Below are 14,374 nucleotides of genomic sequence, written 5' to 3' on the forward strand. Positions count from 1 at the left end.
AAAAAAATATATAACATATAAGGTTTCCTCTTTTTTTTTGTATTTTAAAGTCATTTTAAAAATTTTTAAATATAACATATAAGAAAAAAATCAAATTTTTTTATTATATGGTTAATGTGATTGTTTAATTTTTTTTAATAATATAAATTTAAACAAAAATGAAGAAGGATGCAAAAATTGTTATCAAATCTTTATTATTCATAATCATTAATTGTCATATATATGTAAATTATATTAGGCAATTCTGTAGCTTTTGTTTAAGGAAATAATACACACTTCCTATATTTTAGGTTAATATAATGTTCTCTAGTGTTATATAATTATGGAATAATGTGACACCATTAGATTAAACTATACTTTATGTTAGATGCTCTAGAATTCTTTGAAATGAAATTTAGAAGGCATTTAGAGGGCCACCTAGGATTTGGGGTTTTTTTTAATTAATACAAAATTAAGGTTCTAATTTTTCAAATGCTTCTCAATTAATATATAGGGGATATCAGATGTATAACTAATTTTTCCTATATTTTTTTCTTTTAATTGGAATAAACTGTTTTTTTTGTGTAGATTTAACAACATGTTGAAACCTATTCATCATGTATTTACATCCAATTTTACGCTATTATTTTTTTTTCCTGGCTAAAAGATTTTATTAATTATTGTCAGCACAAATGTCGTTGTACAAAAAAACTGGACAAGATTTGAACAAGCTTCAATCAGTCGGAGAAATAATAGATTTTTTTGCTAATAAGTCAGCCATTATGTTGACGATAAACATGATAAACATGCACAAATGATGTTGAGAGAAATCGAGACTTCCATGCAATGACTGAGTTGATCAAGTGTTGACAAAACTGTAGGCTTCTTCTTTGATGCATTTAAGGATACCGAGGTTATCTCCTTCGAATATGACTTTCCTATAACCTAACGATGTACGCTATTAGAGCATGTGCATCGGGGGCTTTTAGCAGTTTCTTAGGGGGGGGCACAAAAACATAAAAATCGGTAACCAAAAGCGCCATTTAAGGATCGATGTTTGAGTGATCCTTGTACTGTTTTGCGGGCCCCACGACACGTGGCGGCCCGCGATTGGTTCCATTTTTTTTTTTTTTATAAATCAGATAAGTCAGAAAAAAAAAAATTTAGAAACCCATTTTGGGTTTTACCCGATAATCATGGTCTAATTTACTTAAAGAGAATACTTCTGATGCTAATTTAAAATACAAAAAAATAATGTTAGCAAAATTATAATTATATATACAGAAAATGTAAATAATTTATAACTTGCAGTTAAATAACGTAAATTAAATAATGACATCATTGTTTACTTGTGCAGCATGCAATGTATATACATCATGATCACCTTCAATCTGTATCTGTGTAGAGATTTTCGTAATTATTTAGCCGAAAGACAGTTTATATAGCATCGAAATTAATAAAATGGAAAGTCATACAATAAAAAAGTAAACCGAATATTTCACAAATCATTAATGATCTTTCGAGATTAATGACTGAAAATAGAAAATCTCAAATTAGGTCTTGTATATATTTGGAAACATAATGGACAATAATAATAATCACAACTCTTTTCATTCAATACACCAGTTACAGACACAAACATAACGATGGCTTCTTCTTCGTCTTTTTTACCTTCGTCTTCGTCGCTAGTTCGACAAAACCACTTCCAGAAAACTTCCTCTTTGAAAGCTACAAGCTTAGCTAAAAGACAAGTGACTGTCTTCAAGAAAGCTCGAGAGCTTTCAATTCTCTGTGGAATCGAAGTCTGCGTCATCTATTACGGATCAGACGGAGAGCTTAAGACATGGCCTAAAGACAGAGAGAAGGTCAAAGACATGGCTAGAAGGTACAGTCAGTTAAGCGATATGAAGCGGCGCAAAGGACAAGACGATCTTGACAAGTTTCTCAAGAAGATTAATAAAGAGGATTCCAAGAAGAAGAAAGTGAAAGTTGAATCCAGTTGCAAGTATCTGGATTGGGATCCGAGGTTTGATAACTGCTCTGTGGAGCAGCTCACGGAACTGATCCAGTCCTTGGAGCATAGTGAAACCAAACTGCAACATAGGCTTCGAGGTGCTGTTGAATCTCAGAGACAGAGGAATATGTATTATACTACCATGGCTGGTCAAGAACAGATGAATCATCTTCAACAACATTCAGACCAGGTTTCAATGGATCAGTATAACCATGGAACCGGTACGTTACCGCAACTCGCAGTCTCTACATCAGCTTTTAACCAGTCGCAATCTCTAGCTCCGCTTCCGAATTCACTGACGATACACCATAATCCTAATATGGAAAGTTACTCGAGGTTACTTGGTGTACAAGAAACTGGAATGAATGAGCTCCTGAGCATGAACATGTTACCCTACAACAACATCAACACCAACAATGTTAATGTTTTTCCAAACCAGTTTCATCAGAACTCTTACAATATGGAAGATTACTCCGGCTTTCTTGGGGGCATCAACAACGTGAGTTCGGAAGATTATTCGGGGTTACTTTGGACGCAAGGTACTGGGATTAGCGGGTTACAGAACATGGACATGTTCGGCTACAACAACAACAACAACAACAACAACAATGCCTATGGGTTTTCAAATCAGCTTGTGCAATATCAAGGACAAAGAACACCACCGGGTTTTCAATACATGGATCGTTCAACACAAAACATCAGACCTCTCTAGGAGATTTGATCTCTGGCAATGTCTCTTAATAACATAGAAGCATATTCTTATATATATTTTAGAAGACAGTTATCATTCTCTGTCTTGTCAATTGTGTCTGCACCGTGACAAACTATATTGTGAGTTTGGTTTTTGTGTTTATTAACAATAATATCTACATGAGTGTCTCTATTCAGCTTTTGCTATTCTGAGACTTTTTAATGATAATAATTAATGTTTGCTTAATGGAAGCCTGTTTTGTTGTGACGTTCCCATCTGTCACCTAGTCATTAACAACTTGCATTGAGAAAAACGAAGAAGTAGTCTATTCAGCTTTAGTTTTCTGTCAAAAAATTGCTCTCATATCATCTCTTTTAAATTATTGTCATTCATTAGCATAGTGTTTACTTTATGGTGTTTACTTGATTAACGAAAACAACTTAAGTTATATATTTATATGTTTTCAATACATGAATGGAGTATGTTTTAGATAAATAAAGATGGAAAAACAACTTCATATTTGTGCTTTATATCATTCATTTTCTCTATTTTATAGGGTTTCTCACTATTCACGCAAATATATATTATATTTGTATTGCTTGTTTCTGACTATTTTGAAAATTTTGTTTCTAATTATGTATTACTTTTGGTGATGGTTTCAATAATTTTATTAGTTTTTCTTGACTTTATTTTAAACCAAAAAGAAGAAAAATTGATGAGTTACAATATTTTTGATTTTAATTGTTGTCTACTTTGGTTTGACGCAATGCAAGAAAACAATATTGTAAATGGCTTAGTCTAATTTTTGTTGTTATGAATTTCTCCAATCTTTTCTTAAAATTTATGTATTTGGTGTTATATTATGTATGTTGGATAAATTATATATTTTGATAAATTTCGTGTTATATTTGTTATATCTTTTTATTTTTCTCTTTCAAACTATTTTTTAATTTTAATTTTGGATTATATATTAATCATTTATTGAGATTTTGTTATTCTTATTTATTTCTCAAAACTTGAGTTTAGTGATTAAAGTGGGGAAATGTATGTCAGATTAACTCTTATATATTTTAGTTGTCTTGAGTTTGATGAAATGTGAAATTAATATCACAATGTATTTTTTTTATGAAAGTTCCTTCTTTTTCTATTAATTTTTTTTATTGTAAGTAGCCTCTTTGATAAGGTGAGGAGAGCTTGAAAAGAGAATGTTTAACCTTGTTAATATAGATTACGGATCGAAATTGAAAATTGTCTTCTTTTTTTATATAGACCTTGTTTAAATCTATTTCTTTTTTTAAAAAAAACTCAGTGTGGTGGTTGTTGTTTCAATTAGTAACTAGATTTTGACTTGCGCGCCCGAGTGTATTTTTTAAAAAATTATGATGTTGTTTGTTTTTAATGTCACTATTTAGGGTTAGGCAAAAAACTCGAATTCGAAGAACCAAACCGATCTCAATCCGAATAAGCAGTACGAAATCCGAACTGAAATTGATTAAATATCTGAATTATTCAAATTTTGGTATTTGAAGAACTGAAACCTAATCCAATCCGAACCGAAGTATTTTGGATATCCAAAATAGATTTATATACTTATATATTCTAATTATTTTAAGATTTAATATATATAAAAACATCCAGAATATATATGATACTTTTATGTTCATTTAAATACTTGAAAATATATACAAATAATCAAACGCAAATATCTAAAATAGTTAAAATATACTCAAAACTCTAAAAATACTTAAATAATTATTAATTCTCTATCCAAATATTTAAACCAACCCAATTTATAGGTTAAGTTAGGTACTCTGACATATGTTATTCAAATTTATATGTAATATATTCTATTTTTTATAGATTTTTTAAAAATTAAAGAATATAATAAATTTAAATTTTTTTAAATAATTTAAATTGGTTATCCAAATCCGAACCGAATCCTCAAAGATCTGAACCGAACACGAAATCCCAAACAGGCCCGAAAATGAACCCGAACGCCCACCCATAATCACTATTATATATCTTATATGTTTCATCATAGGTTACAATAATATGTGTTATCATATTATTAATCGTATTTTATACGTACCATTAAATAAGTAATCTTATAATTAATAATATTTTATATGTACAATCATATAAATAATCACATATATTATATTTTTAAATTTCAATGTGAAATATAAAAAGCATAATTTAATTTGGTGTTTGAAATTGAGCTTTGTATTGTATTTTTATTATATATATTGAAAACATTTTTATAATGTTTATTGGAAATATGTTAGTAAAAATTAATTTTTTGAATATATTTATATTTTTGAATGCATTTTGATATAAATCAATTTTAAATTATTATTTTGATTTGAATATGTATATCAAGTAACATAAGCCCATTACTTTTTAATATAATGTAATGAATTTCCAATTTTTTTAATAGCATAAGCCCATTACTTTTTTCCTAACTTACTACTATACATGTTTCCAAACTGCACTATATTTTTTTTAACTACTATCTATGTTGCCAAACAAAAGCTTAAAGTATTTTTACTTTAATAAGATAGATAAAACATCTTTTCAATTGTTTAGATCTATTTCTCCTTTTTAAACTCTATGTGGTTTGTGGAAGCCCTCTTGATTCAGTGGTTTGACAATGGTTCATTAATGATTCAAAGCCAGAAGATTTGGGTTTCAATTCTCGGAGAAGGCGGAATTATGCGAATTAAATGAGAAAAAGCTTACAAGAGATCTACAACATAGCACAAGGAATACCGTCAAACGTGGATCCGATAGGGCGGCCCAGGTGATGCAGTCAGGCGTGAATTTTCATATGGCAGGTAGAATTGTCGGCTGTAGAATCGTCTGTAATATTTCTCATAGTTGTAATAGCATAATTATCCAGCGTTAAAAAAAAACTCAATGTGGTGGTTGTTATTCCAATAAGTAATGCAAATCATTTTCAGAACAAAAGACTTATCTCAAGTGGATTTGTAAAGTCAATAATCATGCATCCTTACATAGAACGTGCAAACTTATCAAAACTTGCAGTGCGTATAAGACCGTTTAGGTTACAGACAAATGTTTACTTTCCAATGGCACCTATAAACAAAATGCAGAGCTCGCAACACATTTTGCCCCGACCTCTATGTTGTACAAAGCAAGCTTATGAGTAACAAACTGATGATAATTAATACATTTTGCCCCAAAACATTCCGTCTCTTAAGGAAATTCTTCGGTTGGTTGCAGCACCACCGGCACCGGTTGACATTCCAGGAGCCTTTTAAACCACCAAGGGGTTTTGATGGACTCGGTTTTGGCCCGTAAAGTGCCTCATGTTCTGCTATGAGCTGTTCTTGGAGCTTCATCAGATCTTTTAACATGCAGAAACCAGTATCATGAGAAGATTATATTGGCCAAAAAATTCTGATGGAAAGAAGATAAGTACATACCCGTTGGATTCGGTGTTCTCTCTCTTTTACTGCATGAGTAAGTTATACTGCTCAAGCATGGGAAGTAGACGGATCTACACATAGAAAAATAGTGCTTATTGTGGCTGCTCTATGGCTTCTCGAATTGCAGCCTTAGTCCCCAAATGTAACATTAATTTAAGTTAATAACACTCCAAACTAATCATCTATACTAATAAGTAATTAATGATCATTGACCTGGTTTTTGATATCCATCTTGTCAAACTTATGAACGCAAAATATTCCATTATCAAGCATTAAAGCACCAGCCTGTTAAAGAGTAAGATGGCATTAGTCATAGCTAAAACATAGAAAAAACACTATTGCGAGGAACAGTTCATCAATTCAAAAATTACAATGCAAAACTCACCAGCTTCAGGTTCTTTACCCACAGTTGCAGTCAACCCAGCTCCAGAAGAGAACTTCCTAGATGTATACACAGATGTTGGCACTACGCCTGCTGTGTAGATGCATCAACAAAGCGACACTGAGGGGCTTTTAACAAAATATAGAACAACAGCGATTAATATCCGATGAGAACCAGTACCTTAGGAATGAGGATTTAGCACAGACAATTAAGTCTCCTCTAAGATTGATGTCTTCATGAATGGTCTCATGCACATTTGCAAGGAACAGTATAAGTTCATGACATCAATGGTAAAAAATCATGTTTGTACTATCTATTCAGGGTAAGTTCTTTCAGTGGGGTTGATTGAGCTTCCTATAAGTATTACCGACACAACTTAAAACAACAACAATTTTTTTTGTTTCAGAGATCAGACAATGAAGCACAATCAACACTCACCAGAAATATAAAGGCATGCCTCAGGCAAAATAGGAGGGCCATAATCAATTGGCTTTCTTGAGCCGTTAAAAATGTGCCCAAACATCTCTTGAGATACATGTGTTTTCAGTACCTGAAATCGTACAATGAACAAAAAAGGTTTAAAAAATCATTATAAGCAATCATTGGTTCCGAGAAACGCTTAAAAGAAGAGACTGTCATAGTAAATACCTCAGTGTATTGAACGGTGCCAATTTCAGATGTTCTTTCAAAAACCTGAAACCAAAGAAAATTAGTTATTGAGAACATCGAACCTGTATAGCCAAGTGCATTGGCGTAGTGTCGAATTCAATCTAGAATACCTGGACAACAGCTTTCTCGCCATCAACCTCCCTGGCCTGACCACGTCTCATAGATCCATCACCTAAGCGAATATTAACATTCTCCTGGTACTTTGGACCCTACAGGTAGAGCTGTCAAATGGTTCGTCCATCGCACAATTGAGTTTGCCCAGTTGGACCATGGGCAGTAATGGGTGATCTATAATGGACAATAATCCAAACAAATGCCCAAGACCAATAGAGACCATGTCTAAATGGGCATGCCCATGGATACCCAATAGTATTTATAACTATTAATTTATAATTTATAATTTAAACTTTAAAAATTACACTTTCTCTCAAAAATTACAAAACTACTTTTTCAAAAAAACTACTTTTTTCTCCGAGACCGAAAAATCACGATTTTTCGCCAAAACCGAAAAACTATGTTTTCCCGCCAAAACCGAGAAATCACCTTTTCCCACCAAAATCGTGAAATTATATTTTTTTTGCAAAACCGAAAAATCATGTTTTCCCGTCAAAATAAAAAAAAATTATGTTTTCCCGCCAAAACCGATCAATGATATTTTCCGCAAAAACCGGAAATCATGTTTTTCGCCAAAACCGTGAAATCACGTTTTCCGGCAAAAAAACAAAAAAATCACGTTATTCCGCCGAAACCGAGATATCACGTTTTCCCGCCAAAATCGATAATTTATAATTTCTGCAAAAACCGGAAAACCATGTTTTTTTGCCGAAACCGTGAAATCATGTTTTCCCCCAAAACTGAGAAATTATACTTTCAGCAAAAACCAGAAAAATCATGTTTTTCGCCAAAACAGTGAAATCATGTTTTCTTGTAAAGTTAAAAAAATTACGTTTTGCCGAAACAAAATCGGAAATTACGTTTTTTAGCCAAAACTGAGAAATTATAACATTCTCCTGGTACTTTGGACCCTGCAGGCTGCAGGTACATATAAACATTTATATAGCAAAGATATAATAATCCAATATATCAATGGAAAAGATATAATTTGATATAATTAGATAGATTTCCTTCTCTTTGGAAACCGTACTCGGTTTTTGATCAAATCATTGAAAGTATTGATGATATTAGGAGTTGTGAGAAATTGAAGCAGTAGAAAGTGAATACACACAAAAGAGAAAAAAAGAACTAACCCCATCAAATTGACACAAAGCTGAATATTTAGCTCGATCGAGAGCTCCAACATCGGACCACCATATGTGTTGTCTCTGATTGCCTTGTAAGTTAACTGATACGGCCGAAGAGTGCCACCTTCACCGCAATTGAAGAAGTCACACCTCCCATCTCTATCTTAGTAAACTCCACTCTCTCTTTCTCTCTCTCTATGTTTCTATCTCTTACTATGGTCTGTATATGTGATTCGTGCTGGTAGGTGGTGACGTTTCAGAGAAGAATACAAAACTGGCGATGATTATCGTGAGTTAAATATCAAGTAATGGGATGGCTGAATTGAAGGATCTTACTTAATTGAATGGAGAGGAGAGGCGTTACGAAGGTGGTATCCCAGAGGTTGTGGAAGCGAGAGTTTCCTAGCCGAGGAAAAAAGATGGAAGTTCATATGGACTTTTGGTGGGCCAAGATAGGTTAGTTCTGGGGTACATAAATTAAACAGGTAAACTTCTGAAAATGCTAAACTCTGTTTGAAAAGAAAGAACCGTGTTATCGTCAGAATGAGAAAGTGCATTGTGGCAAAAAAATGACATGATGTGTGTGTGGGGGCTGTAGAGATAGACAACTCTCCTTTATTATTATACTAGGGGTTCAGACGTTGTTTTCTTTTTTGAATCCAATTAGTTTTATTTTTCATTTGTTAGTTGTTAGTCCAATCAACATAGAATTATTAGTTCTTGACAATTAAGAATTGAGAGTCATGACCTAATAATGGATTTTCTGAGTGCATGTTAGGAGATCTCAGGCCTGGAGTTCTTAACTTTCGAAGGTATGTGAATGCATTTTTGACTCCTGCTGAATGAAAATGTTAAAAGTTTTGGCAGGCGATGCATTTTATTGGTTTAAGGTTCGTATGTATAGGGGATTTGTTTTTCTTTTCTTTTTTGAAGTTTATTGGTTTATCCTAAACGGAAAATTGATAGTGAGAGTTAGCACACGAGGGAGTATTAATGGATTTCAAAAGTAGCAAACAACAAATTAACTTTTTAAAAATATTCATGATAGAAGAAATGTAAATTCAGATTTGTCTTTAAAAAGTAAAGTAAACAATGACATTTGTTTTATAAAAGGAAACAGGAAACAAAGCATCTTCCTCAAAATCACCATCACCATAATGCAATTTGCAATGACTCTTTGCTTCCATATGCTTTCTTACAGCTTCTAAGATGCTGAATGCATGGCACAGCTCACTGCAGTAGAGACAAGGTAAGTGAGAAGCCCTTCTGGATTAGATACTCAACATCTGGAACAAAGAAACCATGGTGCTTATGCATGTGAACCATACAGGTCTCCATAGTCTTATGTTTCTTGTCACACATCAAACAACAGGTTGGATATAGCTCATAAAGGGAAAATACAATTCGATCTGGTGTATGTAGGTTTGAAGTTAAAAGATTTATAAAACACATGTGAGAGAGAGATGAAGCTTACGGTTAAAAAATTTGACCAAGTACCAATTCTAAGTAGGGATTTTGTTTCAATCTCATAGAAATAAACTTATTCTAAGTTGATAGTATAATTTGAAAATATGAAACAAATGATGAAAGTATAACTTAAGAGTAATTCATGCTTTCGGTTGTTGTGTATTTAAGGATCTATTTCTTTCTGATAAACACGAAACATAAATATTCATTTTGCTTTAAGCCATTTTCTTCCGAAGTTGCTCAATGAGTACTTCTTGCTCTTCCTGGATATATATTAGTACACCAAACTAATGGATGCCTATAGCCTCCTATGAATTGTTCCTAACACTTCTAACCACTGGTCATCATCTCCTGATCTTTCTCTTGTATCTTCTTGCTCATGTCTTTCTCTACGGCCGTGATCAAAGATGTGATATCTCTATTCTCTCATACCTTTCGCCCATTGGATCGCCTGTTCCAAAGAAAGTGCAATCTCAAGAACATGGAATACATTATATAAAAGAAATAACATGAGCTTTGCAAATAGAATTAGTACCCAAAATTTGATGCTGATTAAGATCTTCTTCTTTATATTTAGCTCTTTATAGTTAGCAATATTCCAAGCAAAAAAAAACAAAACAAAGAAACTTACTGGTTCCGAGCAAGTGAAGCTTAAATGTGTTTGTTTGGTACTAAATAGGGAACAATATTCCTTACTAATGGCAAATGAGGTAATATTTTCAAAGAAATTTTCAGACTTTCACCAGTTTTGGAAGATGTTGGTGAGTATTTGTGGAGAATCAGAATCGTTGGTTGGTACTGGACTGGGGATGACGTTTGCTATAAATTGCATATTCACTTAGTTCTCACTATCAGTTGAATACATGGTATGAATGAAAATATGAATATATCACCATGCTATACTATACAGTAGAACAAACTTGTCTCTATATAATAGAGTGTAAATAATATAGGGAGGGATTAAAATCACCTCTGTTTGGAGTGCATGAATATTTTTGAGATCTCAATGGGGAGTTTGAAGCTGTCTTCATAAAATTGGAACTATTGCAGAGCCTGCAATATTGACCAAAACATAAATTGCATATGTTCTTTCATGGGGAATTACTGCAAAAATATGAGAAGAATGGTAGGTAAGTTTTAACCTCGTGATGTGAAGCCGTAGTATGTAGGGTGTAGTCCATTAATCAAACTTGTATATCCGGTGATCAGATAAAGTTTGAGCTATTCTTGTCTATTGTTGTGTAAGAATTTGTGGTGGGGGAGTTAGACATGAGTCAGAACTGAGAGACAACATGAGTTCATACATTGTCGATGGAGAGTCAGAGCAAACTAAAGAGGCTTTGGTAGATTTTTTTGTCATTTTCAGACGACATGATTTCTCTTAATAGAGGCGAAAGAATGGCTTATCTTGCAACCCTTGCTCTTCTGATACTTCTCTTCAGTTTGGATTATGTTTTTACCTTCAAGAAGAAGAAGAACACCTCTGTTTTCTGGGGTATCAAGTTTCAAGTCACAAAAGAAGTGATATATTAGAAACTCCACAACAATAACCAACAGTGATAGTATATGAACTCAACAGTCTCATTAAAATCAAAGCTCGATTATATTTTTCACATTCATACGAAACTCAGAAATTTAGAATCCTCAAACCCTCACCGAATATATCTATATCATACCCTCAGAATAATTAAAAACAGCTCATCAAACTAACCTTCTGAAGCATTTTCAACTACACATCTACCAGTCAGCTCCAATGAAGGTATCATAAAACTGGTTAGAAATAATGAGGGAAGATACATAATAGAGAGAGGGAGATAAATAGATGAAACCTGATTGATTAGGGGCGGTTAGTCAAATGTTTGGTATGAAACATTAGGCCTTTTTGTCAACCAACTGTATCTTAGAGAAGTAATCTAAGAAGCATAATGAAGGAGAAAAAAATCCATGATTGAACTGCATGAGATTTGGCGTATACATGGTCTAAGAAGCATATGATGTATGTTACACTCACAGCTTGAACGAATTCTTCTTCTTATCTTTATTTGCTGGTGAGCCAAACCCAAAATCCATTGGATCATCATCTGTTGAAGTATCCTTTTCCATGTCCTTGTCTGCAGGTAAAAATGGAATTTTACATATTATTAAAAAATCATCCCCTTTTACAATGGGAATAACTTCGCAAGACTTCAGTCTATGTCAATAAAATCCACAGCTGGTCAAAAATTGAGGAATAGAACAATGAGGATGATAATGAAGACTCGAAGATAGCAAGCATAATAATTGTAAAAACAAAAAAAAAATTGGAATCAATAACCGGCTCTCAAACACTTGAGCCTTACTGAGCATTAGATCTTTTTTCCTCTGCTTTTGAAGAACTTTTTTAGCAGGTGGATACATTGCAAAAGCTGTTCAGTATTACTCTCGACAATTTACTTCAAATAAAATAACCCACTCACGGAAATACCTACCTCTCATGTTATGATCAACAACACACGTGCGACCGCAATCATCTCTGTCCGCTACTTCATTGCTGCAAGCTAGCTTCATCACCAATACTACTTCCTCCAGCGTCCTCTCTACCCAAATTCCTTCCATCTCCAGCCAATCCTCTGCATCCGGGTTAGTCTCCATCGTAGTTAAAAATTCCTCTCAGATTATTCGGGATCGTAAAAACCGAATTCCTTAACCACCTTTTATAGCTTTTCTAAAAACATTTCTATCTCTAAATCGATTACAAACTTAAAAGAGGAGAATATATAATTAATTAATGGAAGAAGTGGGTGATGCCTTTGATTTATAACGGATGACGTTAGGCGAGAAAAATCAAAACGAAAGGGTTGGATACGCACAAGCCGATAACAAAGAGTTTTCTTATGTTGCCACGTGTCAGTAAAACCCTTATGCAAACTGCTCAAGTGGAAGCTCTGAGGAGAGAGTATAATCCAACTTTATTATTATAGATAGATAATTCATACACTAAAGCATTAAAGGTAAGACGTGGATCCAGGGGTAGCTATGAGTAACAAAGTTGATACTAATTAATCAGACATGCAATTAATAGTCTGAGTCAATAATCATGGGTGGTTTGGGTCTTATTTAAATTATACATATGAAATAGGGACTATGAATATAAAAATAGGGCTGGGAAAAAATCCGGATCCAAACAACCAAATCAAATCTGGATCCGAATAACCGAAATATTTCGGGTACCCGAATGTATCCGAAATAGATTTATAATTCTATATACTAATTATTTTTTAAGATTTTATGTATATTCAAAAACATCACAAAAATAAAATCTCCTATCAAACCCACCCAATTAATTTAATAATTAACAGTTCCAAATACCCATGGTTGGTCCTAATTCAAATACTTATTGCCAGGCATACTTTATTTTTAAAATTTTCCAAAAAATTAAAACTACAAACTATATCTATGTTCACTTCGTAAAAAAAAAAATTAAATTATAAAACATAGGCAATATAAAATAATTCTCTTTCTTATGCAGAACATGCAGCCGAAGATCACAACAACCAAAGCGACAACTTCAGACCACAACCAATAATCGTTAGGATTATTAGGATGTGGCCCATCACAAATCACAAAAACAAAAATGATTTCTTAGGAACAACTTTCATTTGTGTCCAAGTTTGTCTAAAAAATACTATGTTTTTATTATTTCCACTACATTTGAAATGATTGCTTTTAACCACTCAACATGAACAAAAAATGGAAGGAAAGAAGGGAAAATTTATCACATTAGATATTTTAATCTTATTCCCAATAATCAACCGTACATGCTTACCGTTCAACCATACATAATCAATATCAATGAGACAACAATTATTACACTGATTGAAAAAAACATTCCACTAATACCTTCATACATATTCCGGCCCTAGCACTACCCTCAGTTGATCATCTTAGCAATTGCAGCCAACTTCCTCCCAGGTAAAAAAAAACCATTACTGGTCTCACAAACCATTAAATTCTCTTTTTCTCACTAAAAACAAATTATTCCCCAAGATGTTGTTGGCCGAATATGTCTCATCCAAGAAAGTGATATATATAACCAGAACACAAATACAAAGATCATCATTGGATTGCTTTTACACAGGTACTAACATTTTATTAAATAATATTTGTTTTTAACCATAAATATATAATACAATAATTTTTTGTAGATCCAAATTGGTACGTCTGACTATATAGAACAGAGAGGCGGCTAATTTCAGAGAATTAAATCGCATATCTACCAGGAAAAACCAAATCATAATCATCACAAGTATCATTCCAAGGTTATATGAAGGTAATAAACTAAACATAAGGTTTATGTCTGAATAAATGCTTACAAATATTTTACTATTACATGGAAACTAGCACTCACAACCACACCCGAATCGTGCTTTTACTTTGACAACGACATTGATATCATACAACGCTTCCAAAAGATGAATAAACTGCTAACCTAAACATGATGGC

The 14,374-nt window shown here is 33.0% G+C and overlaps 2 protein-coding genes and 1 long non-coding RNA gene across 10 annotated transcripts; 1 reads left to right on the forward strand and 2 right to left on the reverse strand.

Moving 5' to 3' along the window:
* Positions 1 to 1,625: 1,625 nt before the first annotated feature.
* Positions 1,626 to 2,705, forward strand: LOC106292169 (agamous-like MADS-box protein AGL93). The gene has a single exon (XM_013727789.1). The coding sequence runs from the start codon at positions 1,626 to 1,628 to the stop codon at positions 2,703 to 2,705; it is 1,080 nt and encodes a 359-aa protein (XP_013583243.1).
* A 3,057-nt stretch (positions 2,706 to 5,762) lies between these two features.
* On the reverse strand, positions 5,763 to 7,699 carry LOC106294249 (V-type proton ATPase subunit B 2-like). 3 transcript variants are annotated; one of them, XR_001260793.1, is made up of 8 exons: positions 7,295 to 7,699; positions 7,164 to 7,208; positions 6,954 to 7,065; positions 6,696 to 6,760; positions 6,519 to 6,605; positions 6,347 to 6,418; positions 6,131 to 6,204; positions 5,763 to 6,051 (listed from the first exon to the last, which is right to left on the reverse strand). XR_001260793.1 is itself a non-coding variant. In XM_013729817.1 (7 exons), the coding sequence occupies exons 1-5, from the start codon at positions 7,343 to 7,345 to the stop codon at positions 6,399 to 6,401; spliced, it is 315 nt and encodes a 104-aa protein (XP_013585271.1). In that variant the 5' UTR covers positions 7,346 to 7,699; the 3' UTR covers positions 5,763 to 6,051; positions 6,131 to 6,204; positions 6,347 to 6,398. The 3 variants fall into 3 exon arrangements, 2 of the variants coding, with proteins under 2 accessions (XP_013585271.1, XP_013585272.1); XM_013729817.1 differs by lacking the exon at positions 6,696 to 6,760; XM_013729818.1 differs by lacking the exon at positions 6,696 to 6,760 and having other exon boundaries at positions 6,131 to 6,261.
* Positions 7,700 to 10,274: 2,575 nt separating this feature from the next.
* LOC106293515 lies at positions 10,275 to 12,695 on the reverse strand. 6 transcript variants are annotated; one of them, XR_001260506.1, is made up of 5 exons: positions 12,361 to 12,695; positions 11,035 to 12,003; positions 10,863 to 10,945; positions 10,428 to 10,471; positions 10,275 to 10,343 (listed from the first exon to the last, which is right to left on the reverse strand). It is a non-coding gene; the product is annotated as an uncharacterized LOC106293515 (long non-coding RNA). The 6 variants fall into 6 exon arrangements; XR_001260504.1 differs by lacking the exons at positions 10,275 to 10,343; positions 10,428 to 10,471 and adding an exon at positions 10,478 to 10,711 and having other exon boundaries at positions 11,035 to 11,805; positions 11,904 to 12,003; XR_001260505.1 differs by lacking the exons at positions 10,275 to 10,343; positions 10,428 to 10,471 and adding an exon at positions 10,478 to 10,711 and having other exon boundaries at positions 11,035 to 11,382; positions 11,722 to 12,003.
* Positions 12,696 to 14,374: the final 1,679 nt, after the last annotated feature.

The sequence above is a fragment of the Brassica oleracea genome, chromosome C5 (genome assembly GCF_000695525.1).
Source record: "Brassica oleracea var. oleracea cultivar TO1000 chromosome C5, BOL, whole genome shotgun sequence".
Taxonomy (NCBI): Eukaryota; Viridiplantae; Streptophyta; class Magnoliopsida; order Brassicales; family Brassicaceae; genus Brassica; species Brassica oleracea.